General features: G+C 45.6%; 1 protein-coding gene across 1 annotated transcript in view; it reads right to left on the bottom strand.

Moving 5' to 3' along the window:
• Positions 1-27,932, bottom strand: part of LOC142484352 (CUGBP Elav-like family member 4) — a 411,605-nt gene that overhangs the window by 174,657 nt on the left and 209,016 nt on the right. Inside the window, exons 2-3 of the mRNA XM_075584034.1 lie at positions 6,486-6,614; positions 1,241-1,320 (exon numbers count right to left, since the gene is read on the bottom strand). Coding sequence (XP_075440149.1) covers positions 1,241-1,320; positions 6,486-6,591 — 186 coding nt within the window. The 5' untranslated portion in view covers positions 6,592-6,614. The remainder of the gene's footprint in view (positions 1-1,240; positions 1,321-6,485; positions 6,615-27,932) is intronic.

Raw genomic sequence — 27,932 nt, forward strand, 5'->3', positions numbered from 1 at the left:
GTATTATGCAATGCTCTAATACTCAGCATTCTAATACTCAGCGCTGTATTGCGCAGTACTTTAATTTGCAGCATTCTTATACTCAGTGCTGTATTATGCAATGCTCTAATACTCAGCATTCTAATACTCAGCGCTGTATTGCGCAGTACTTTAATTTGCAGCATTCTTATACTCAGTGCTGTATTATGCAATGCTCTAATACTCAGCATTCTAATACTCAGCGCTGTATTGCGCAATACTTTAATTTGCAGCATTCTTATACTCAGTGCTGTATTATGCAATGCTCTAATACTCAGCATTCTAATACTCAGCGCTGTATTGCGCAGTACTTTAATTTGCAGCATTCTTATACTCAGTGCTGTATTATGCAATGCTCTAATACTCAGCATTCTAATAATCAGCGCTGTATTGCGCAGTACTTTAATTTGCAGCATTCTTATACTCAGTGCTGTATTATGCAATGCTCTAATACTCAGCATTCTAATACTCAGCGCTGTATTGCGCAGTACTTTAATTTGCAGCATTCTTATACTCAGTGCTGTATTATGCAATGCTCTAATACTCAGCATTCTAATACTCAGCGCTGTATTGCTCAGCAGTCTAATATCCAGTATTCTAATACTCTGCTGTATTGCTGTGCACTTTAATACTCAGCATTCTAATATCAGAATAGCATCTCACTTGAGCATGTTAATCTTAGATAGACTGTATTTTGTAAATCTGCTTCACTATACATTCAGTGGTTATTCTTTACACTGCGATAGTGCTCATCGGGGCACTTTCGCCCTAAAACTCCTATTGACTTAATTGGGAGTTTCTATGTACTAGCACCCTGATTGGCACAATCAAAGTTTCAGGGAGCCCTTAAAGTAACCACTGCATACTCTATTTGCTGCTGTTATTAGAGGGGAACACAATACGGTTACCTGCAGCCCCGTATAAATTAGAACTCAATTTTGCTTCCATAGAAGGATCACAAAACATGTTATGAAATATTTGGAATTATGCAGGGCTCTATTTACTAAATAGTGCTAATCCATAAGGTATGACCCATTTAAGAGAATAGGCCTTAGGTGTCATATGGATTTGCACTGTTTAGTAAATATGGCCCATAGGGCTTATGCTGTCATACTCCCAAGTAAGTCAATGAGGGACACTGCAGGAACAAGGGTGCCTGTGTTAGCGCCGATGCGCGTCACACTGACGGGGCGCCGGATCCAGCCATGCAGTCTTTACTCACCGGCATAGTCTGACTTCCGTGCAAGGCATTGATAGCCGCCTGCGCTTCCGCGTGCGATGAATATTTCACAAATGCGCACCCTGCAAGGGAGAGAAACAACACAGTCACGTTACTCTCCGGCGGCAGCAGAGGGGTGCCAGCATTGCTGCATGCATGAACCGTACTATCTTATCGAGAAACAAATGAAAAACAGGACGTGTTCCACCAGCTGCCCAGGCGTTAATATTTATTAGCTGCTGGTCAGAATCAGACAAATCAATCATGGGCCAATATAGGCACCGAGCTGCCCCCTCACCATGGTCCTACTTTGGAGCGGGGTCATACCCATGCCGGATGAAGTTCACCCAAGGCGACCGATTGCGGAAGCTGGACCCGACTTCCCATAGAGCCTAACATCCGTGTGGTGGACCCCTCTGGGAGGGAATGGATGGAACCCACTCCACAGGTAGGGGTTCTAGGTGGAGGGCCCTGTAGAATGGCCAGAACACTGGTCCGGCTGCTAAAACAAGTGGCAGTACGGCGTTCCAGCGCATGGGAGGATGGGCTCCTAAGAGTCTTAGGCTTTGGTACAGCCAAATCGGCAATAGTTCTGACGACTGCTAATGGTTACATGTAAGACGCCCATGAATTTATCTTACTGGTACCATATTTGCATGCAGTGATTGAGATAAAGTGGTATGGATATAGTGATTAAGATGCATCGATCCGCAGAGACTGTGACCTTTCTAAGAATCAGTAAATATCTGTCTAAGAAACTGTAGTTCAAGTAATTAAAATGATTAAAAATCTGGGAGGCTGCGAAATGTTTGTTAGTTTTAAAGGAAATACCAAGCTGCCTTTTGCAAAGTTCATTGAGAGATCAATTGCCACGGAACAGCATTCGGCAAAAACAGGTACCGTACTCTGGCCCCTAACACAACAATCCATCACCTCCCAAGTAAATCCATTTTCTTTAACAGAAGAGAAGGTGGAACGCGAAAATTGCAAATATAAGTAGTGGTAGTTTGGGATAGTAAATAAAATAGTGGCCCTAGTACACTTCGACTACAGCCACATGTATATGTATGTTTGTATGTATATGTATATATCCAGTGGTCGAAAAATCACCAAAAAATCTACTAGCCACACAAAAAAATCTACTCTCCACCTAGTACCAAACGTGTGCTGCTTGGGCCAATAGGAGCTCGCCACGATGTTAAATGCACTCGCCCGGGGCGAGCAAATGTATAGGTTTGTCGAACACTGTATATATCTACATATATATATATATATAGATATATATATATCTATATATATATATATATAGATATATATAGCTATATATATATATATATATATATATATATATATATATATATATACACAGACATACACATGTATTTGCATGTAGATATATATATATATATATATATATATATATATATCTATATATATATATATATATAGATATATATATATATACACAGACATACACATGTATTTGCATGTAGATATATATATATATATATATATATATATATATATATATATATATATATATATATAATACAAACGCATAGTTATATTCAATACAGAAACGACATCAAAGTGATGCCAAATGCCATGCAAGTGACCCATAACCAAACTACCCTTTGACGTTATCATCAAATAGTCAATCACTCCCCTGTTAATGGTTCTCCCATATAAGAGAGCTGCATGCAAATGCTCTTTTCCATTTCAGTCTATAAGATATCACAGGCTGTATCGTTAACGCTACATACACAATATGCCCTTTGGCACAGAAAATGCCATGGTATATGCTGAAACTGGACTTTTCTTGTGCTTTATGAATACCTTCCTGCACTGTCATATCTTCCTGCTGTGCACTGCACAAATAAACCCGGCTTGTCATATATCAGGTGACAAGCGTCAGCCACGCCGCTCCCTTCTACATGATGTACTGCAGAAGGTGGCAATCAATAGACAGTGAGGTCATTACACAGCGGAGCAGAAGTCTTGGCAAACTAACGTTCAGTACAACACAAACTGCAGACGTCACCCGGAATTCAGTGTAACGGAGGAACACGATGCAGGGTGCTACTGGATTCAAGTGAAAGCACTTTGCAAAACAGTTGTACGTTTGCATATTTCCTGACCCGGGTCTTTATATAAAGTACATCCAAGGAGGAAAATGAGTAAATGATTACGCTTCAATCATTAAATTCCCAGCCTGTGCAGGGGGGTTTGCCGACTTCATGAAACCCTTATACAAATACGAAGGCGACGGGTTACTGGGACAGTCCACATGGGCAAAAACGAATGATATTAATTTTCATATTTAATATTCTTTATTAAATGTAATACGACGTTTCTTTATTAAATGTGATAGTATGCAGTGGGCTATATGTACTCAAGTCTCCTGGCTGCAAAACTGAAGCACAACCAGTGAAAAACCAGCACCATATTGATCAGAGCAAAGGAATCACACGGAGAGCAATTTGAGTTTTCCTTTTGATAAATTGGGTGCAATTCTTTAGCACTGTTTGTTTCAGTTTTACAGCCGGGAGACTCAAGTAAATAACCCCTGATATGGCTAAAGCAAAGTCAGTGTAGGAGACACAGGGAACGGTTTAGGCATTGCGCTCATGGGACGGGAGTTGTCCAGATTTAGAAGTAGAATAGCAGAGTACAGGTGCTCGTTACATGTGATTCGTCATAGGAAGTATGGCCATATCATCACAGCATTTTCATCCTGGAACGGGACATGATATCACTGAGCTGCCAAAGCCGAAGATCAGAGAGGGGATCTGACTCTAGTGTTATCTCTCACAGGAAAGTGCTGAACTGGACAGCAGGGATACCACAAGACATTCAACTGCGATAGCGCCCCACACTGCATTATTGCAGTTTAATAAATAACCCCCTAAGACTCACAAACATTCATATCGCGAGAGAGGTTATATAAAGATTGTGAACCTCTCACCCCCCCTCCCCCCAAAAAAAACATTTATTGATCATGTAAACATTAAAGTTTTCAAATTATGTCAGCCCTCTAGTTCCCTATGGACTTACAGTGTTGTGTGGTCCACGACGCCACAGGCCCTTACAACGTACCTTGTATGTCATGGCACTAAGCTTGTTTTACTTAGGCCGATTACAATCAGCCGTAACCTGCATGGAAGGTGAGGACCCTCCCCTTCCGTCGACGTCTCTGCAATGACGTCGAGAGATCATGTGATGGCTCAGGAGCGATTTCATGATCAGGAAGTAACAGAGAAGGCCATGGCTATGGAGGTGGCAGGACCCTCCGGAACTTAATGGGTTAAATAGTAGGGTGAGCATACGTCCGTTTTTTTTCAGGATTGTCCCGATTTTTAGGCTTGTGTCCCGGTGTCGCGACGACTTTTCAAAAAGTCCCAAATTTCCCGTTTTCTCGCGCCGGTCATGAATGCACTGCCACTAAGAGCCTATTGCGCATGCGCGGCAGGCAAGAGCCGATCCACTGATCCAGCGCATGCGCTTTCAGCTCTTGCCAGCCGCGTATGCACGATCAGCTCTTGTCAGCTGCGCATGCGCGATCGGCTCTTGTCAGCTGCGCATACGTGATTGGTGTGGGTCATTCACGCATGCGCAGTCGCGTTGGCTATTCACGCATGTCCATTCGACTCGTGCCATTCGCACATGCGTGACTGTTGTCCTGTTTTTTCACTGGGAAAAACATGGTGACCCTTTGCATAGTTTCATAGTTACAGAAGTGATGAGGTTGCAAACAGACGTATGTACATCAAGTTCAACCTATGTTAAATTGAAAAAGATACTTATCCGATATTTGTACTTACAGTATATTGATCCAGAGTAAGGCAAACCAAAACCCCAGTGACACATCATCCAATGATGTCTCATAAGGAGTAAAATAAATACCTTCCCGACTCCAAATATTGGCAATCAGATTACAGGTAGTCCTTGTTATCCAACGTTTCACTTGACAACGAATGGCATATCCAACGCTTTACAATGCAACCCTATGGGCCATTATCCGACGCCTGAATGCAACCCTCCCACTGATTAACATGGGACTCACTTTACAACGGTTTCATTATCCAACGCTACTTCCAGAACGGATTCCGTTGGATAACCGAGGACCGCCTGTAATCCCCGGATTAACATCCTTCCCATGTTTACTTATTTGGTATATCCCTGTATACCTTTCCTTTCTAAAAAGATGTCCAACCTTTTTTGGAAGATTAAACACATATACTTATCCGACTGTTAAAGAAACAGGCGTCAATCCCCTACAGCGACAATCCCCTACACGTCGCTTTTGTCCCAGGAGGGATTGTCACGTTTAAAGTCCTATCAGGAGAAAATTAGATTCCAACGCATTAAACTTGTGTAATAATTGTTGCAGTTAGTGGACGAGAGAGATAAATAGAAAGACGTTTTTGCACCATTTATTGTCATGATACAGTACATTTAAACTTCGTCCAATTATGTGCATGTGGAGTAAATGCTAAATAGTCACATTATTGGTCAAAGAGGTGCGGTGTCAGATTTCCAGACTGCAGATATATCTGCAAGTGAATATCCTGCATCAAAAGAATAGAATTTTCCGGAATACCGTAGGTAGTCTACATGAACAAATTCCCATAATGCATTGTATAATAAGTAAATGGGAACATTGGTGTATATCAGAGGTGGGCAACTCCAGTCCTCAAGGGCCACCAACGGGGCAGGTTGAAAGGATATCCCTGCTTCAGCACAGGTGGCTCAATCAATGTCTCAGACAACGACGGCACAGGCGGCTCTTCAGCACAGGGGCTCAATCAGTGGCTCAGTCAATGGCTGAGCCACTGATTGAGCCACATGCGCTGAAGCAGAGATATCCTTAAAACCTGACCTGTTGGTGGTCTTGGAGAACTGGAGTTGGCCACTCCTGACATAAGGGTTTATATGGTCACTGCCAATACCCAAGTGCTACCCCAAGGTCAGTCCAACATACCCACCCCCCTCCATGTCATCCACTACACCCCATGTTGTCCACCTCCCCCCCCCCCTATGCCACTCTCTCTCCCCACTTACAACTCCCACTCTACAGTGTACAATATCTTGGGGTGCATTAGTAAACACACATTAAAGTGGGAGATTCTCGCCCTGTCTTTCACTGAGCCACTGCTTAAGCCACCTGTGCTGAAGCAGGGATAGCCTGCAAAACTGACCTTTGAGGACGGAAGCTGCACACCCCTGGTGTATATGCACAATATCTCACCTTTGCTGTTGCCATCCGGTCCTCGAAGGATCGTACACTCTTCAATGTTCCCAAAAGCTTCGAATAGCCGACGGACATCGTCTTCCGACTGCTGTTTATTGAGCATCCCCACGAAGAGTTTTCTGTCTTCTGGAACAAAATTAAGAGATGCTTACCATATTTTGGCAACACCTGAACGGGAGCATCGGCAACACTACATTGGCACATACTGTAGAAAACATTTGTTTGGCTATATGACCGAGGAAGGTGCACTGGTTACACTGCCAAATAAATACCGCCAGCAGCATGAGTAACACAAAGAAACACCAGGAAATAGTTCATTAGAGAAATCAATATAACAGATCAGCATCATTAAATAGAGCAGGTGATGGGATGTACATGGATATGCTGTTTCATAGAAACACGAGAGTATTTTAATCGCTTCGCCGCTGGAGAGGGTAGCTGCACAATGCTTTGCTGATCTTTTTACCTGTCAAAGAGGTACGCGGGGGGTGAGGAATAAATGCTAAATAAAAAATAGAGATAAAAGAGAGAGGTGGAAAGAGGGGGGGGGGGAAGACACGAGAGATGGGGGAAAGACGGGGGGTTTCCTAAACTGAAAAAGGGTTGGAAACCATTGTGTTACAGTACATGGACATTACATGATTTTTATCCCTCCGTATGCTTTATTGTTTTTTTAGTTGCTTGGAAATGACTGAGAGGTTGTTTGTTTTTTGGAGATGTTAAGATCCTCCCCGATGTATAGCACCAGTTTATAGTCAAATGTAGACCCCTGCGGACACTGAAGGGGTAACACTTAAATTGATCCACTAGTGCAGGAGCGGGCCAACTCTAGCCCTCAAGGGCCACCAACAGGTCAGGTTTTGAGGATATCCCTGCTTCAGCACAGATGGCGCAGTCCATGGCTGAGCCACAGATTGAGCCACCTGTGCTGAAGCAGGGATATCCTGAAAACCTGACCTGTTGGTGGCCCTTAAGGGCTGGAGTTGGCCGCCCCCTGCCCTAGATGTTTGAGCCAAATAAAACCCTATCAGGTCCAACCCGCCAATAAGGATTTTGGTAACCTGGATTCACCGCCCATGAATGGCAGGCGCAGCCTTCTGCGCGGCGCTTACACATTTCTGCAGGTAGGGGAGATAATGAACTCATTTGCAATTTGCGAATACAAATCATTAGTGGCTTCCTCTCAGAACAGGCTGCAGTCATGTAGAGCAGGCACGGAAATGACAGGGTGATAAAGGCCTGACTGCGGTGACAAATCCCTTCCCATTTCTACTGTACTGTATATAAAAACGCAATCAGCAACTTACAGAACTCAAATAAGTAGTGTAATCAGCCCCCCAGCTGCAGGCATGTCAACTCTGACTAGTTTACTGTGAGTCCCGCCGGTTTGGAGTCAGTCCTGCTCATTTTGAGCATCAGCAGGCTCGAAAACGTTCTCACTAAAAGGCCAGTTTTTACTACACAACTCCCCAATGTTACAGGTTTGAATGTTGTGATCTCCGAAGATGCTTTAAATAGCTAAAGGGACAGAGCTTCTGGAAATACATGGTGAAAGTCTGAGCTCTGAACATGCCACATGGAACTCAAACGTCTCCAAAAAAAAAAAAAGTGCTACTGTTGAAATGAAGGAGGAAGGCTGAATAATCAGTTCTCTGTCTCTTGCCCACAGACTTCTTATAAAATCACAACATAAGCAGCATTTCTCATCTTCTTATCCTCCTGCCTATAACTATTTTATCCTCAGTGTCACTATCCTGGGATTCAGCATTCTGTATACTGCGCGCGGAACCGAAGGGGTTAACTTCTCCGCCCCTGAGGGTTCCTTCTTACTGATACTTGTGGCGTTCTTATCGGCGTCTCTACCTTCACAGGTCTATGTTTTATGTTGCCCCCAAAAACGTATACTTTCTCCCTGAAAAAGATTTCCTTATGACATATATTTTGCTCCAGGTTTTTTCTCTCTGTCATGTTCTCTTTTAAATATGTAATAACTCTTAAATACAGCACTGTGATGTTATAAATTGTTGAAAGCTGATTATTATTAAAAAAAAAACAAATACAAGCCACACAGATGAAAATAATAAGCACATAGTCTGGGGGTGGACAACTCCAGCCTTCAAAGACCACCGACTGGCCAGGTTTTAAGGCTATCACTGCTTCAGCACAGGTGTCTCAATCAGTTCACCTGTGCTGAAGCAAGGCCTGATTGAGCCAACTGTGCTGAAGCAGGGATATCCTTAAAACCTGACCTGTTGGTGACCCTTTTGGACTGGTGTTGGACACTCCTGCTCTTGTCCAACTGGTGCGCTGTGTATGTCCCGCTGAAATGGGTGCAAAATCTGCAGAACAGCAGTAGTATCTTCCTACACATAGGACATGTGGGCTGGCTTCCCACGAAGGCACAGTACGTTCCTCCGCTGAGCAGCCACAAAACATTTTGAAAGAGGGAACCCAAGCTGGCAATTTTTTTTTTAACGCAGGATTGAAGCAGGGTGGTCTCCGGAGCTGAGCCCCATTAATGTCAGCTCAGGGGACCTCCAGCTTCCGGAGATACTTACCTCCGTTAAGGGCACCGGTAGCCGACTCGCTCGCTAGCAGGGTTCACGTAATAGCGGAGTTTCAAAATTTCCGCGCCCAGCGGGCCAAATGGAAGCCGTGACGTCGTCAGGTCCGGCTCCCTATTGGCCCGCGTGACGCGGGAGCTTTAAACTTTGCTGAGAGATCGGCGCCCCCTTTGTAGGTCTGTATCCCTGAAAGCAGAGGGACCCCGGAGCTGAAATTAATGGGGTTCAGCATAGGAAACCCCCTACTTCATCCCTATTAAAAAACAGTAATAACAAAAGCATGAATTGCTCCTTTAAAAGATTTTATAGTTCTTAAAAGGTTGAAAACGAATGTTTCATAACACTGCCCTCTCTGCATCTGAGACCTCAACTCAGTACAAATAAAGAACAGGCGTGAAGTTTAACAGCTTCATCCCTTCATCTACAGTATGAAGGATTCTCATGTTGGGTGATTAAAGGTTATCGCTAATGATTATATTAATCCTTCCCACGTGCTTTCTGTTCTACCAAGGCCAGCCAACAGATTTCCTGGGACCCAGGACTCCAGCCTTGACCTAGGCCCGTCATGGTTGTTGAGTGGGTTCCTGTCGGAAGCTGTTGAGTAGAGTTGGGGCGCCAGCAGTGTTGTTGAGTCGTGTTGTGGCCTGAAGTCCATTACATACCCAGTGAGCACGTTCCATCAGCGGAGAGGGGGAACCCGCAGCCGGCCGAGTCCCTTCCTCCATTGTGTGTGGGACAACAGTCCTTGCTGCCTCCCCCCGTCGATGGACCTGGTCCTACCCCCTTCTCCCCTCTTCTCCTCCTCTTCCTCAAACTTCAACGCAAATATTTTGTAAGCACAAATTCCATCCCTTCAGTGTTAGAGAGGCATGCAAATGTAAACGCCTATAGACGAAGGTAAACATTTTTTGGGGGTGCCAGTGTCTAGCTGCTCTTCTCAGTATCTTTTACACAGCTCCCTACACACTTAAATTTATATGGGTGCCAAGCCCCAGAGGCCAAATGCTTACACTTTATAGAGTACATATGTTGGCAAATGTAGGAAATATATGTATATATATAGAGCTCAACCCCGCTATAACGCGATCCGTTACAACGCGAATCCGCTTATAACGCGATGCAAGCGCGGCTCCCAATTTTCGTTTTTATGAATACTTTACAACACAATTATTGGTGTCTTAAATACTTTATTGTACAATGCATACAATTGTACATTATTTCTAACGCGATCCGCTTATAATGCGATGTGGTTCTTTGACCCCAAACACAGCGTTATAAGGGGGTTGCGCTGTATATATACATATAAATATATACAGATGTAGCAAGACTCACTGACTGGCATCCTCCGCAGTGTTAATCCGCCGACGCCACGAACACCACGGTCGCGTGACCATGGTTACCAGTTAGGTTAGGTTATCTACCTCTGTATGTACTGAATATACTGAATATATAGTATTTATTATACTGTATATAGTATTTTTAGCATGAAAATCCCCCAGCAAAATACAGCGTCAGGCAACGCGGAGAGAATTGTCCCTAGCCTGTACCCCGATGACTTCTCAAATTAAAGTTGGCTCTTTGAAGACTTCAGAAAGAGTAATTGAAACACTTTTTCACAATTGCTTCAACGTAAGTGCTATCTTCCCTTCCTGCGGCCGTATCGTTCCTGTTTAGAGCACAGACAGACGGCATAGCCCAGACCTCGCTTAGTATTAAACTCGGTGATTAAATGGGATTCTCCAAAAAAAAAGACAAAGAGCTGAAGACCCGCCAACTGTTAATCCCCTTGTTCGCGGCGCTTAAAAATTCAATTTCTTTTTTTTCTTTCCGAGAGGGAAGAAAGGGAGAGAGAATTGAACACGGGCGTCTAATTGTGTGGAGGTCTGATCATTTTCCCATGCTCTTAAGGCCTGAATATCTTCCCATCTGCCGTTATTACAGCCTTTCTGATTGCATTAAAATGCGCACACGCCTCTTCCCACATTTCCACTTTTCTTCTGTTCTGCTTTGACACAAACCCTTTTTTTCTTTTCGTTTCTTTTTACAATTTCTAATATTTTTTTTTAATTAACCAAAAATTGCCTGCTATTTAATGTAATAAAAGAGGTCAGAATTGTGTTTAACTCTTTAATTCATTGGGCATTTGAGGACTAAACTTTACATTAACATATATAATATATATATATATATATATATATATATATATAAATATATATATATATATATAATGAGTACTTCAGTATTAGATTATACCTTTTTTATTTGGACTAATAAAAAAGTATACTGAAGTACTCATTTATTCTGCACTATCACAACTGGACTAACACAGCTATTTCCGTTATATATATATATATATATATATATATTTTTTTTTTTCTCTTTTTATATATATATATATATATATATATATATATATATATATATTGTATTTAATGTATATTCTGTACACTGTACATATGGATAGATGATGGATAGAAATACACATATGTAATATGTATTAAACTAATCTATAATTATTCAAAATCGTCAAATGTTAAATATAGAAGAAAAGGCGTTTCCCTCTCCTAACAACCATTATATAATATACTGTATGGTAGCTTGAATCGCTGGCACTTTGGAAGCACTCTCCTGTACAGATGCAGCGGCCGTAATCCGGCCATTTCTCGGGATGAATCAAAGCACTATAGTACATGGTGGTCCGAGATTGTCCACTGCAGACTAAATGGCCCATCGGATTCACACCGCAGGTGTCCCTGCTGTGTTAATCCTACGAGGGTCACCTGTCTGTAAGAGACGCGCAGTAAGAGATACGCTGAATCAGTCACTCTACCTGCGCGCCTCTCACAGGCGATCGCGGGGGCTTTATTTAATTTTAACACTACAGTATTGTAGCAGGGGGTCTCCGGAGCTGAACCGCATTGATTTCAGGTCCGGGACACCCTACTTCCCGAGTTACAGGCCCCGGTATGGGGTGCTGGTAACCCAGCCATGTAAAAATCCTCAGAGTCCCGTGACCGGAGGCCTTTAACATTGTGGGGAAACCGGCACCCCATACCGGGGCCTGTATCTCGGCAAGCAGGGGGTCCCCGAAGGCTGAAATCAATGTTGTTCAGCTCAGGAGAACCCCTGCTCACGTACAGTATGAATAAAATAAAATGTCAGCAGCTTCAATACCTTAGCAGCTATCCGCTAAGGTAATATTTTTTCTTTGGGGAAGGGGGGGATGGGGGGGAGGGGTGTGTTGATACTTGTGCAGGAGCAGGGGGGCAGGGGGGTTTCTGAGCTGAACAAAGTTGATTTCAGCCTCGGGACCCCCTACTTCCTGAGATACAGGCCTCGTTATGGGGTGCCCCATTATGGGGTGCCGGTATCTCCTGCAATGTTAAAATCCCACGGTGACGTGACCCACACGATTTTAACATGGAGATACCGGTACCCCATAACGGGGCCTGTAACTTGGGAAGTAGGGTGTCCCCAGACCTGATATCAATGCGGTTCAGCTCCGGAGACCCCCTGCTACAATACTGTAGTGTTAACATTTCAATAAGCCCCCCCGCGATGGCCTGTTAGAGGCGCGCAGGTAGAGTGACTGATTCAGCCTTTTTCTTTCTCTTACTGCACGTCTCTTACAGACAGACAGACCCCGGTAGGATTACTCCTGCTTTGTTAAGCCGAAGGGCCTTCAGTCTGTAGCGGCAAATGTTGAAAGGATCTCGGGGAGATCTTGAAAAACAAAATTCGAGAAATGGTCGGATAGCGGCCGCTGCATCCGTATCTTGTAATTACCCAGCCCTGTTTTCCAGCGGCAGCAGGAGAGCGGCAGATCTGCAGGCAGAAGAATGGGAGTTAAAACATGTCGCTGAGCGACGGAAAAACCTGAGCCCTTATTGTCTGCCGACAGGTACGGGGCCTGATACAGGCCTTCCTTCTATCATGCTAATTCACACGCTGTCAATTCGGCTGATAAAGGTAGATTTGTTCATTCAATCTAGCTTTCCGGAGACCTCGCTGTAGAATTAGATTAGGCTGCAGTGTAGAATGTGAGATTGGATACGGGCCCTCTCCAGTGTGCCGGCACGGTGTTCTAAAGCATGGCTTGCTGCTTGCATTGCAGGAACACGCACCGTATGTATAGTTAAAAGCTACCAAGCGTCCTGGTTTAACCACGGACATGGGTACAAGTAGGATGTGCATAACCCTACAGATACCATCAGATGATTTGTTAAATCATTAAAACGATGCTGTCTTTAAAATAAAGTATCTCAGCTTACATGTAAAGAAGACCCCCCCCCCCTCTACTCTATCGCCAATGTATTGCTGCTTTGCGTCAATTTGTCCCTGTGGAGACTCCTAAACCTGGCTAACACTAGTTCTCAAGGGCCACCAACGGGTTTGCAGGATATCCCTGCTTCAGCACAGGTGGATATCCTGCAAAAGACTGAGCCACTGATTGAGCCACCTGTGCTGAAGTAGGGACCGATTGAGCCACCTGTGCTGAAGCAGGGATATCCCAAAAACCTGACCTGTTGGTGGCCCTTGATGACTGGAATTTTGCACCCCTAGTCTACATGATCTTAGGCCTGGGCCCATAACCGGTGGCAGATTTCCCATCAGGCCCGGGGCGGCAAAATGTGGGTCAATCGGGTCTGATGGGAAGTCACTTACATTTGCCGGCGCCTTCTCGCTGTCTCATTCCTGCCGCCTTCCTCCTCCTTCCGATTCGCAGCATCAAATTACGCCGCTGACGTCACCAGTGTGGCGTCACACGGCATCAAATTGCGTCATGACATCGCGTTGCCATGGCAACGAGATGCCGCGTGACGTCACTGGTGACGCTCGCCGCGTCATTTGACGCTGCGAATCGGAAGGAGGAGGAGGGCGGCAGACCGGAGGCGGACGGCACATGGGGCGGCGCATTTCGAAATCCATAACCCCTTCCGTGCCAGAGAGGCCTGCGATTTATTGCACGGAAAACTCAATATGGCTGCTCTTTTCCCCCCACTCTTCTATTTATGGGAAAAAATCTTCCCAACAGATCCCAAACGGAAACTTTAACCCTTCCACCGTGACGCAGCGCCGCCGAAATGGTTTTGCAGGCTCCTCCGGCAGTGACGGGGTTAGCCGGATTCTTCTTTCACGCAATGGGGCTACGGCGATTTTTTTTTACAAATGTAATAGCACTTAAGACCCCTGATTGTCCCTGTCAAACGCCATGCGCGCGCTGTCAGCGCAATGCAAAAACCCCAAATAAAAATGAATTGTTGTATCCAGCAGGAGAATAATGTAAGTGAGTGAAATGTGACCTAGTCGCTGTTAAATCCCCAGCGCATCTACATTTGCAAGCCGCGCTCCTCATTGTCTGGCTATTTCTCATAGTATAATAGCAATGATAAGGCACTCCAGGGCTTGACATAAAATGGTTCATTAAAACAGTTCTTGAGTTTCTAAAGTCACTCAGTAGCACTTGGTAAAGCTCTTGGTACCTTATAGCACCCCCGAGGCGGATGTAAATGAACCATGCACACCCTTCCCTGTCGCGTCTTATTGCTTTTGAATGGAGTGTTCTCATGATGATCACTCTGCTTACGCTTGTGCCTCATACAATACTTTCCTGTCTCTGTCTCCCTGCACATCTTGGTCCTTACAAGCAGAGGCAGTTAAGATATGTTTGCTGGGTGACTGCTACGCGCATGATGTAATAATAACGTGTTGGGTGTAACAGTGTGGCAATTCCTTGCACAGCGCTGAGCAAAGTATTAGTAGTAGGGGGTCGCAAACTTGGGGAAGCAGAGTGGCGGTTGGCAGCTTTGCATCCCCAAGATGTTCTGCAGCAGCTGCGGCCCATCACCTCCGCACGTCCCCCCAATTTTCCAATCCTCTTGGACGAGTGGATTGTTCCAGCAATGATGGGGGTTAAGTATGAAGGTCTCGTGGCTGCAAAACTGGGGCAACTGTTAGCCCTAGATTTATCAAAGACAAAGGTTTACATTGTTTCTTTGATACTGGTGCAGATTTTACTCTAGATTTGTCCTGGTCTTGCAGCTGAGAGACTTTGATACCTGTACCTGATTGCTAGCCAAACTATGCCTCTGTATGACGAAACGTGTTGGGTGTATGAGCGTGAGTGCCGACGTGGACAGGGAATAGAAGATCTGATGATGCTAAAAATCAGTGAGACTCAGAGAACCAAAGATCGTTGAAAGCTCTGATATTTCTTTCTTTATAAAATATTTTAGTACTGCAGGTGAAAATATATTGAGATTTACCTCTCCTTTTCAAGAATGTCCTGTGTACAGAATATTGTATGACAACATTAAATATTACAGTTTGGAACAGTTTGGAACATGTGTAAAGTATGAAACAGCTGATGTCTTGGAAGATTGTAAACAAGAGGTGGTTTTAAAAGATTAAGGTACATTGTTCCAGAAGTGAGGTGCCTGGTAAGAGGGGCGACCAGATTCTTTATGGAACCTTGGGACCATAAGCATGCTTCTGGAGGCAGATCGAACATAGGCAGATCGAACATAAGCATGCTTCTGAAGACCGATCTTGACAATTGATGTGTACATTAAGGGTGAGAAGCCTGCTCAGACAATTGGGTAACTTCTCCAGAATGTATTGAAAGACAGGAAAAATGTACTTTGCATCTGGACTCAAGCGATAACCAACATGGTCCTGTTAACATATTGCAAATACTGATGTTGGAGTTACAGGATGAGACAACACGTTGATTGCATGAACTGTTTGTAAGACTCCTTGGTAAAGCCAGTTTCCTGAAATTTGTGGTTCAATACTATATCAACACCGCTGATCGATGAGGAGTCTGTTCCTTTATCCGGGCATTCAGCAGATGCATTTCCACCAATCAGAGCTTCATCAATTGTTGATGCAGAGTTGAATTTGGGGTGCTGTACTACACACTGCAGAATGTCCCATAGCCAATAATTAGCATTAGTATCTATTGGGGAATGCGCTTTCTGACCATGGTAAGGTTTATTCCTTAAACATGTGCCCAGTTTGGTAGAAGTTTTGGATTAGACTGTAAGCTCCTCGGGGCAGGGACTCCTCTTCCTTAATGTTACTTTTATGTCTAAAGCGCTTATTCCCATGATCAGTTATTTATATTATCTGTTATTTATTTGAGTACCCCATGTATTACTACTGTGAAGCGCTATGTACATTAATGGCGCTATATAAATAAAGACATACAATACAATACAATACAATGTCAGTGCGTCAATGGGCAGGGAAAGCCAAGCTTTAAGTTGGAGTCTAGCAATATACGGTACCCACATTTTAAAGCTGGTAACTTAGGCTAGATTAGTGTTAGGGTTTTTAAGCAAATTAGTAGCTTTGTATTGTATTACAGGCGGCGCTCTTCAGAGTTTCTTGCTGGAAAGACCAAAAGTCTCATTTTCAATGCAATTACATGTCACACTTTTGTGAGTACAATATTTGATGATTTTTTTTATAATTGCTGTATTAAACGATAATATGGAGCATGTGCTTTCTTGTTTTTAGATACACCTATATATGTCTATCTATGTCTATCTATCTGTCTATCTGTCTATCTATCTATCTATCTATCTATCTATCTATCTATCTATCTATCTATCTATCTATCTATCTATCTATCTATCTACCTATCTACCTATCTATCTACCTATCTATCTACCTATCTATCTATCTATCTATCTATCTATCTATCTATCTATCTATCTATCTATCTATCTATCTATCTATCTATCTATCTATCTATCTATCTAATATATATATGCTCTGCAATGCGTTGCTGGTAACGAAAGGGTTATGATTTCTTTGGAACATTCTGCATGCTGTAAGTTGTAAAGCAGACTCCTTCAACAGCAGAGACCAATCCTCCTGGCTCCCTCCCAACAGCGATCAGAGCCTGTAAATAAAGCTATACATTTCCTGTCTCTATTGTTCAGGAGTCGCAGGAATGAATTGTGCAGGCTGTGCCACCTCTGACCCTCAAATTGATAGGGAGTTAGGTGAGCAGGTGAAATGATTAAATGGGGAAAATAGAAGGTTCCAAACGGAAAACGTAATTATGACTCCTCCCCCGGCTTTCTGTGTTTGGCTTTGTATTATGAAGCTCCTTGTAGAATTTCTCTATCACCCCGCAGGAAAGCCTGTAATAACTGAAAGTACAAAGTGTCAAAAGGAATTTTTCAGGCTTTGACAGCTCATAAATTACAGTTCATTGGCTTCTTCTGGGGCTTTGATTTAAATTAATAGGCAGTCAAATCTATATTTTTTTCCTCTTTGTCTCTCAACGCTGAGGCAGAAGGCTTAAGGCTTACAATGCAGGGATGGATCATGTATTATCATTGAAGTTATATGAATCTATATATATATATAGAGAGAGAGAGAGCCAGCTGTGCGGATCCGAACAATACAGGACCACAGAGGGGGTTAGTTGCTAAAGTTTCACGCCTGCAAAACCGGGGCAAAAAAAAACAACACAAGATTTATCAAAGAAATGTAAGTTTTTCCTTTGATAATTCTGGTGCAATTTTTTGCACTGGCTTTGCCCTAGTTTTGCCGTTGAAAGATTTTGGTAAATAAACCCCATCTTTCTTGCTTCCAAAAGCTAATACTGTAATCTTAAATGTGCATTATTCGTCTAGATAAGGGGTGGGGAACTTCAGTCCTCAGGGGCCATCAACAGGTAAGGGTTTTAGGATATCCCTGCTTCAGATGATTGAGCCACCTATGCTGAAGCAGGGATATCCTGAAAACCTGACCTGTAGGTGGCCCTTGAGGACTGGAGTAGCTCACCCATGATCTAGAGCCACTGAACCCCTTAAAATGCACTCTTTACATTGGCCAAGATATCTATAGATAGGAGAAGTCTTCTACCCGTGTTCCATGTAGACCAGGAGTTCCCAGGGCCGTTCTCAGGGGTTCCCAGGGAAAAATGGGGTAATAGCAGATATTTTAGATTGCACAAAGCTGATTAAATGTTCTACCATGGTATTATAAATTATATTTTATGTAGAAAACTGTTACACTCGTTGATAAAAATGAAAATGCACACATAGGGTAATTCCAAGTCACAACACATTTTTGAAGGTGTTACATGGTTTCACACTATAATTTGTAAGAGTCCCCCCATTTTTTAAAGTTTGAATACTACTTAGAGAATAGAGATGCTGCAATATTATTTGACTGTTCAAAAATGATACCTCCTGCTCCATCTGTCATATACTAATGTCACCCAACTCCCGTCTATTTCAGCGCCACAGGAAGCTGTAGAACATCTTCCGTTCCAATCATTCTGCCCTTTTCTAACTACAGCTGGAAAGCGTTGCATTGTGGGGAAGAACTGTAAGTTGTCACTGTGCGTTAGAGGCTGAGCAATATCTTAAACCAGTATGAGCAGAGAAAGACATGGGTATAATTGAATCTGAGGTGGCACAACAGGTAGGAAAGTTGTCAGGCTAAGTGAGGCTGTTACCTGCTGTCAATGTCTGTGTTTATGTTGTGAGCACCCCTATTTTATCTGTGAAGAAAGAGCTAAGGGTGGTTGGGAGTGTCTACAGATACTCAACATTCTATTAATCAGTATTTCTTCATAGAATTATCTTCTAACAATCTAGGGTCTATATCAAAGGCTCTCTCCCAAGACATATGCCCCTACTTAATATGCTGTTATGATCTCTTCCACATCCTGAGTCAGCTCCATTCAAATGAATGGGACTCCAATGTTCTCCAGCACGAGCAAGTCGGCTACGTAGCCTATTGAGTAGTGGGGAAAGAGGAGGACCACACCATTCACACAGCATTGCTTACAGCACTTGCCAAGCACTAATCCCAATGTTCCTCAGGGACCATTGGGATGGGTGCGTCTAACACACATACTCTGTTACACGTTCCTATTTTTATCCATATTGTGGCCCCTTCATTAAATCTTTACTTTAGGATTTTTAGTGCACTCCCTTGTTTATTCAAATAAAAGATCCTTCACTGCTAGAAGACCAGCACATCGTTCGATGGGTTAAAGCCCCTTTCTTTTTTAATTCAGGTACATGTAGCCCTGCTTCCTATCGAACACAGACCACTACCAGGTGCTGTCTAACCTGTAGGCTCACAGGGCTTAAGCCTCTGCCACGGAGTGCCTGGGGTGATCACAATACTTATGACTTGGTGCAGCGCCTCCACCTGCGACAGCTTCCCTATAGGGGAAGTGGGTCTTCGCAGGAACTTATATACATGAACACACACACAGCGATATACCTTAATCATATACGTTTACTTGCAGCAACCAACAGCTCCATAGAGGAGACACTACTACCAGCGTCCTCAGAATGCTCACTCTCCCTTTCCCTTCACTTGGTGATCCCACCCCGTGTCCAGTTCCCGTGCGGAATACGTTCCCCCCTCCCCAAGTGAGACAGTGAATGTATGTGACTGCGCAGCCACCGTGTCCCGGAGTGAAAATGGTACCGTTGGTGCACTTGGAGTTTACCTGCCAGGTACTCCTGTACCCGGTTCTGCAACTATCTTCACAAAGGATCGGCGTGGGCGTAGATGACGTCACCCGTGAGTGCCCGGGGCGATCCCCCCCAGACACGCTACGGCGTATTGGCGGGGCCTGGTCCCAAGCCTCCCGCCATGTAGAACTGTACTGATAGCAATCGTATTCACAGAAGGGGATCTGGAACCTAACTAGGGCCAGTCACTAGCTCTGCTGCACACTACTGGGGCTCAGGGCCTAACTGGGTATGGGGCCTACGGCCTAGGTAGGGGCGACCTGCCTCCCTACACTGGAGCTCCTTCTCCTCCCCCCGCCAGCTAGCTCTGAACTCTTGTGCGCCCCATCACTTCCTTTTCCTCCATATTCTCGTACCTGATTGGTTCGGCCGTATCACGAGGGACCGCGAGGGCTGCTGGGACCCGTAGTCCCCTAACTCCCCTCCTCCCCGAGCTCTCCTCCTTCGCGGGCTTTGTGTGACCTGCTCTGCGCATGCACAACCTCTTGCCGAACTAGGTCTGTGCCTGCGCCACCTTAACATGGCAGCTCCTTACTCGGAACCTCCACTATTGGAGCGTTCCCGGGGTGCGACACATCCCACCCCACACAACAATCGGGGTAGAAACAGGGTCCCGGCTACATCCTCCCCCCTGTGGACTCCAACGACCCCACTTGGAAAATACCTTTAAACTGGTACAACTTTTAGATAATGAAAAATTGCATAACAACAACATTCCTCCCTCTAAATCAGATTGTACATTTCGCTAAACATCACAATCACTGACTGCACACGGCTGCGGGCCCACTGCTGAGCCTCATAGTGGGGTGCCCCAAATTGATCATAGGCCATCCTCATGGGAGGTTGCCTGTTTCTCTGGCTTCTTCTCAACTGGTGTTCAGTCACTCCCGTGGGCAAGTGACTGTCTGGGTCTTGAATCTCGAGTTCTTCCCTTGAGGGAGTTACAGTCTCTGAATTATCCTGACTTGGTACAAAGCACGGGCTCATTGGGTCCAGTGGCGAGTTTTCCGGAGTCACCCTCTGGGGTGTCGGTTCCCCGCGCCCTTTGCCCATTGCTCCACCGGGAGGTGCGCTCGGTTGAGGGCCCCTTTGAGAGGTTCCCTCTTGGGGATCATCCTGAAAGGTTGAGTTCCCTGGCATGTCGTCTTCCAGTGTCCCCTCCCCATCCAACAAGGATGTAGGCCACTCCAAATCCCCCTCCTCCACTCGGGGAATAGGGAGCAAATGATTTTGGTGCCATGTTTTCACCCGACCCTCAGAGTCTTTAATGCGGTAGACTGGAAGGCCAGGCATTTGTGAGGCTATCTCGTACACTCTCTCCCTCCATCGGTCAGCCAATTTATGATTTCCCGGTGCTCCCAGGTTGCGGAGGAGTACGGCGTCGCCTGGTTTAATGTCTCTGTATTTAACTTTATGATCGTATCGCCGTTTATTCCCGGCGTTCAGTTTTTCGGTAGATTTCTCAGCTTGGGTGTAGGCCCTTTGAAGATTCTCTTGCAATCGCTGTACATAGCGGAAGTGAGTATTATTATGCACCCCATCGGTGGAGACTCTAATTTTATATCCACCAGCATTCGGGCTTCCCGCCCAACATAAGGAAGTACGGAGAGAATCCCGTGGTGTTATGTCGCGTGCAATTGTAGGCATGCACTAGAGTTTCCACATGTCGGCTCCATTCAGTCTTTTCGACCCCCGTTAAGTTGCCTAACATATCCAATAACGTGCGGTTGAACCGTTCTGGCAATGCATCCCCTTCGGGGTGGTAGGGGGTAGTTCTAGACTTAGCGATGTGCAAGATTTTCAGCAGTTCTTTTATTAAGTTGCTTTCAAAGTCTCTTCCTTGATCAGAATGAAGTCGTTGCGGGAGCCCGTAATGCACAAAGTACTTTTCCCAGAGCACCTTGGCCACCGTAATGGCTTTTTGATCTTTGGTCGGGAAGGCCTGGGTGTAGCGGGTGTAGTGATCCGTGATGACCAGCACATTGCCTATGCCGCGGCTGTCAGGTTCAATACAGAGGAAGTCCATGCACACTAAGACCATAGGTTCGGTGCTTTTTAAGTGGCCCATTGGGGCGGCCCTGGTGGGCAATGTCTTCCACTGAATACACCGCACACACCGTCGACAGTGATGCTCTAACACTTCTCTCATTTTGGGCCAGAAAAATCGATCTCTCGCTAGGCCAAAAGTCTTGTCAACCCCCAAATGGCCATGTTCATCGTGTAGGGCCTTCAGAACCAAGTACAGTAGCCTCTTTGGCAGTACGAGCCGTCTCCTATTCGGGTGGTTATGGTACTCTACCACTCTGTACAGCAGATTGTCTTGTAGCTCGAACTTGTCGGCTTCCCACATTAGTATCCCTGCCACATCTCCCGGAGCCTGTCTGAGGAGGGCCGGGCAATTTTGCCTGATAGCATAGCGAATGGCCCCCGCGACTGGGTCTTGCTCTTGGTAGCGTACCATATACTTCCAGGCTATGATCTTGTCGGGAGTAACATGCATGCCGCTGGGGTCCCGATAAGCTTCCCGAATAGCGTTGGATGCGCATCCTAGCGAGTCAGCCACCCTTAATTCAGAGAACGCCACTTGATCATTGACGATGGCCGCGGTACAACATAGCGCTCTTATTCCGGGTCCCGGAATTTCTTCCCATTGGTCGTCCTCAGGGGTGGTGGCCAGCCCTGGTCGCCTAGACAGGGCGTCAGCTCCAATGTTCAAGGGGCCGGGCTTATATTTTAGGATGAAATTGTAATTGAATAGGGCGGCCAACCAACGATGTCCAGCCGCATCGAGTAAGCTACGGGTCGTAGTCCCTCTGGATATTTTTGATGTAACACCGCCCCTAGTCCACTCAGACTAGCATCCACATGCAATATATATGGCTGTTCGGGGTTTGCATAGGCCAACACGGGGGCCATGGTTAAACTCTGTCTTTGAAGGCATTTTCGCACTCTGTCGTCCATTTGTCCCCGAAGGGTTGTCGGGCAGGTGTAGCCGTCCGGCCGGTATCTTCCGGGTATATCTTGAGGAGGCCGTTGAGGGCTTTTGCCCGTCGGGAGTATCCCTCCACAAATCGGCGATAGTATTAACAGAACCCCAGGAACGATTGCAGCTCCCCCACATTGTCAGGTCGGGGCCAATTGATGATGGCTTCTATTTTGGCGGGGTCGTGGCGATTCCTTCAGCGGACACTATGTGTCCCACGTAAGTCACCGATGTCCGGCAGAGCCGGCATTTGTCTAATGAGAGTTTGAGCCCTTCCTGAGCTAATCGGTCGAGCACCTTCAGGAGCCAGGCCTCGTGTTCCTCCAGGGTTCTTCCGAAGACTATGATGTCATCTAAATATACTAGGCATTCCCGGGGGTTCAAGTCCCCTAACGTCTTCTCCATTAACCGCTGGAAGGTGGCGGAAGCACCAGATATGCCTTGGGGCATTCGGGTGAATTGGTAGAACCCCAAGGTGCCAATGAATGCCGTTTTCTCTTGATCATCATGACTCATAGGTACCTGATAATACCCGGACCGGAGGTCCAGTACACTGAACCATTTACTCCCATGTAGCGCGTCCAAGATTTCTTCTATGCGGGAACGTTGTATTGGTCTGGTACTGTTCGATTGTTGAGTGTCTTGTAACGTACACTTAACCTCACCGTCCCATTCTTTTTCCGCACTACCACTATGGGTGAGGTGTAAGGGCTTCGGGATTCTGTAACAATTCCAGCTTCCATCTCATGGAGGGCCGCTCGTACATCTTCTATGTCCCTAGGAGCGAGCCGACGGGAACGTTCCCTGAAGGGCTTGGTATCAGTCATCCGAATGGTGTGTTGGGCGTGTCGGCTGCACCCCACATCCATCTCCCCTGTGGAGAATACGGATCATCTCTCTTCCAGTTGCACTCGCAGCCGCTCCTTCCAGGTATCCGACAACCCGGACGAGCAAAAGTCGAAGTCTAACGGCGATCCGGGATCTTCCACTTGGGAAGCTTTTACTTGTACGACCTCGTCCACCAAGCTGACGGGGTAAATCCTTCCTATCTTCTGTCCCGTGTCGATGACCATGGGGAATGGCGACAGATTCTGGACCATCACATAAATTCGACGGGGAATGGCGGTCGGCCATTTCCGAAATTCCGGTAGTAGCCGGTATCCTCGGCGGACATCTTCTTCGGGCGTGCTTTCTAGAGAAAAAAACTGTTCCTCGCCTACTCGTTCAGCATAGGCACACCAGGCGGGTATTCTCTGCGTTTCTCCCGGCAAGAGCCGGCTCAGTCCGGCCCGGCCGCAGAACAGTAGTCCGTGGTTCTCCAAGGGGGCCGGAGGGGAATCTGGATCCACCTGGACAAGTTGTAGCTGTAGAATGGACATGGGTAGTTCGTTAGTTTCTTATAGATAGGCCCGGAAGACGGCTTGTACAATGTCCGCATTCGTACCTAGGATGATTGGATACTTAGGTGTCTCTTTGGGTTCTAGGCACACCAAGGTGCCCACCTTCATGGGATGAGACTTCCCAGTGTTGAGCTGTTGTATCTCCAGATCCACGGTCACTATGTCATCAATAGGGTAGTCGTCATTGCTCAGCCCTCGTACTTTGATATGCCCGGCTGATTTCAGAGGATGCTTCTGTAGGTGTCGATCATAGAATCCTCGATAGATGATGGTTACTTGGGACCCCGTGTCCAGCAAGGCCGAGGAGTAGATACCGTCTACTAGTACTCGGATCAGCGCTACGGGTCCCACGCGGTTACTCTCTTCCTCAGATTCGCCGCCACTTTGGGTGTAAACCGGGGCTTCTGGGCTGGTCGCGTAGGCCCTGCATATCATGGCCTGGGGTGTGAATTTCTTGGGAGAGGGACTCCGGTGGCAAGATTCGCCCATTCGATAATCGTAGGAGATATGCCCTTTTTTTCGGCATTTATAGCAGGACATGTCCCGGGGTGTGGCACGGTGGTCAAACGGAGGCGAGGTCCAGGTGGCGTATTTCGGTCTCTTGGGACCGGGTTTATCCGGGGGTTCCTCCTTCTCAGTACTCCCTTTTGGTTTAGTGCCGCTGGCTGCTTTAGCCTTCTGTAGGGAGTGGAGCATGAGATGCGTTTTGTGCTCTTTGACTTGCTGTAACAGTTTGATAAACGAGGGAGGAGGTCCTCGAGTGAGATTGTCGCGAATCATATTGGCAATAGGGTGGGTAGGACTCGACCCCCGTAGGTATTGCTTGCGAAGTTATTCGTCCATCTGGGAGGCGGTCAAATACTTATGATGCAGTAGGGGTCCCAGGGAGATTTGCACACGGTGGATATAGGCAGACAAATCTTCTCCCTCCTTTTGATTTATGGCATAGTACTTGGCCTACAAGGCCCCATCATCCTCTGTCGCGCTATAGGCCTCGACGAGAAACTCGATCATCATGCGAGCGGTCAGGTCGGGGTACTGTTCTTGATGTATGCTGATCAAAGTGGACGCGGGGCGTCTCAATCACTCCATGAGCCGTTGGCGTTTTACCACGTCGGTACAGGACCATTCCTCCATTACTCCCCTAGTATGTTCCTTCCAAGGATTTATCCCATCTTCTCCCGTGGGCACAGGTAGAGTCCCCAAGAAGGCTTTCAATTTCCGGTAGCTTTGCGAATGCGTGGCCATGGTAAGGGCTTCTACTAGCGGCAGTAAGCTTGAGGGAGTGGCTAACTGGTCTATCTTGTCATTGAGTTTCTGCAGCATGTCACCACGCACTCCCGCTTCCTCGGATGCGCTAGACCCGGGGTAGCTACAGTCTGATGGGCAGCTACCCGCCTTGCTCGCGGGGTAGTGTGCAAAAGGGAGCGTAGGGTCATCGGTACTTAGTTCCCCCACAGGGGGGTCCCGCAGGGGATAGACCAAGGGGCTGCCCCCGGACGGAGAGTTTGGAAGCGGCAGATATTGAGGGGCGGCAGGCTCGAGGACTACAAGATCTCGCCGACAATCTACTAGCAAAGTGTTCCACTTAGCGTCCTGATCTATGAGTATGGACAGCATCTTACTGTGAGTAATTCTATTTACTTTCACCCCATGTTATGGTCATTCAGACAGTGGGAGCCGGTTTTATTATACAGAATACAGGAAGCTCTAGGGTGGCGGTTCAATTAGGAAGAACAACAGCCAGCACTGTTCACTCACAGTTACTGACTGTATTTTTATTTACACCTCCCAAAGGCCGCCTTATAGTGCTGGCAACGCGACCGAAAACGTCACCCGTTGCCATCCGCAAACGTTATAATTTAACTTTCAATGACGTCGCTAGCGACGGGGTCACTGAATGGTTTACAGACAGTCACATGTGGCGACAGTCTGTAAACAAATCAAATTTAACCCGCTTCCAAATTTTTGGTCGCTCCATCGCCGTTGCGCTTACTATAAGCGCTGGCGACGGAGGCAATTGTTTTGTTTTGGAGCGATGTCGAGTCGCCGTTGCGGGCACTATAAGCGCAGCCTAAGCCTGAGCGTACTTTTCCTTAACTGCTACTTTAAATCCAGGATGCTTTGATAGTCCTTCTCTTCAAGCAAGTTTATATGTTACAACTACTTTACAGGCTGTTACGTTGTACTTTGATTTGGAAGCACTGAAAAATGGGACTTTGTTTCTTTTTCCACTATTCATCTTCAAGTGCACTGCTAGTGCTCTGACAGTTTTCTCAATGAAGAGACCCATGTGTTTGTGCAATATCTATGAACTATAATCTCATGTATGAAGAACTCATGTAGGTTCCTGAAAAGGTATCACAACCTGCAACACATCTACACTTCTACTGGACCAATCCAGTTACTGGAATTCGGGACTGCACGGCAGTAAAGAAGCTGTGCCATGTTTGTTTTCTCTTATGGAATGGCCTTCACAGTATTTAGATGAGCCACCAGGTAATCACTGCCTGATGCATTGGTGGGTACTCTGGAAGGACCATGGTGCAAGAGCGATGAACATCGTAGGGTACTCGTACTAACCCAACACACAAACATACCAATACAGCACGGGAATTCAGAGTAGACACAAGGGCATCCTAAATATTTAAAAAAAACTTTGATTTCATTGGGTAGAAGGATTCACAACATATACTATGGGAAAATGGGCAGCCTAGATGGGTCATGCAGTTCTTATCTGCCTTCAACTTCTAACCTCCGTGTTCATTAAGCTTCGTTATGGGATAACAACACATCTGAAAACGCATTAACTCCCATTCAAGTCAATGGTAGTTTGCCCGTTCGAGTGCATTCACCCTGTAACAGAGTTTGATGAATCTCGGGGTATGTTTCCTTGTTAACGGTCTCCTGGGGCATTGCTTAAAGAGAGGGGGTAATTGAGGGGAGGTACACATAGGGCAAGGGGCAATAGAAAACGTCATTATGAATGATACATTGATCCCAAGCACATCTGGTAGGATGCAACATCAAGAGAATAAAACAAGTCTTCCTTTAATTGGTACCATGGCTTTGCTGGGCTTCAAGGCATATCCACGCGAACGCATGCAAAAATAAAAGCCGTTCAAGCTACACTGCTCAGAGATCTCTGCCTGGGTGTGCAGTGCGACAGTTCACTAAATAAATATACCCCATAATTTAGGATCTGTATCATTGCTTTTGCCATTGCTCGTTTCACTCTTTTGATGCTCTGATTGCCTTGCAAAGTGAGAAAGTACATAAAATGTCTCATTTTAGTGGAGTGTGACATATTTAACTCTGCGCAATGGGTCATTCTATGTGTTAGTACACGCGCTGTTGAGCAGACCTGAATATTCCCCTTTGGTGAATGGGCTATTATAAAAGCCCTGAGGCAAAGAACCATTGTCAAACAACAGGCAAGCCAAGCTTGTTACTGGCAATGACTCCCTGCATCCTAATGGAAACTGAACTAGATTCGACGTTGGACTTGCTTCTATATTTTAACATGGAGATGTGCGAATTTCTTCAACTTTGCTCTGCAAATCTTTTTTTCAGTTGGCGCTTAAGTTTCCCGATTCTCGAGAAATGTTTGTGAAAGTTCACGCTGCTGGAAATTCCGCCAGTTCCGAAAGAATCTTGCCAATCTTGCCAAAATATTCTCCCTCTTTTGCTAGAACTTTGCAAAAATAGCAATAAATGGCAGTGTGGTATATAAATGGCGGTGTGGTATATAAATGGCGGTGTGACCTTTTACATTGACGTAATGCTTTGGGATTTTAATTTTTTTGCAAAGCACGCGGTTTTTGCAATCCTCTCACAATAAAAATGTGGCAATTTATGCCTGATGTGTGGAAAAAATGTCACTTGTCTATTGGAACACAATCGTTGTGGCACTGAATGTTTACTTGTGTGTGTTCATTTCATTAGGGTAATATGGACATTTCTCAGGTATTATGCTTTTT

The sequence above is a fragment of the Ascaphus truei genome, chromosome 1 (assembly GCF_040206685.1).
Source record: "Ascaphus truei isolate aAscTru1 chromosome 1, aAscTru1.hap1, whole genome shotgun sequence".
Classification (NCBI taxonomy): domain Eukaryota; kingdom Metazoa; phylum Chordata; class Amphibia; order Anura; family Ascaphidae; genus Ascaphus; species Ascaphus truei.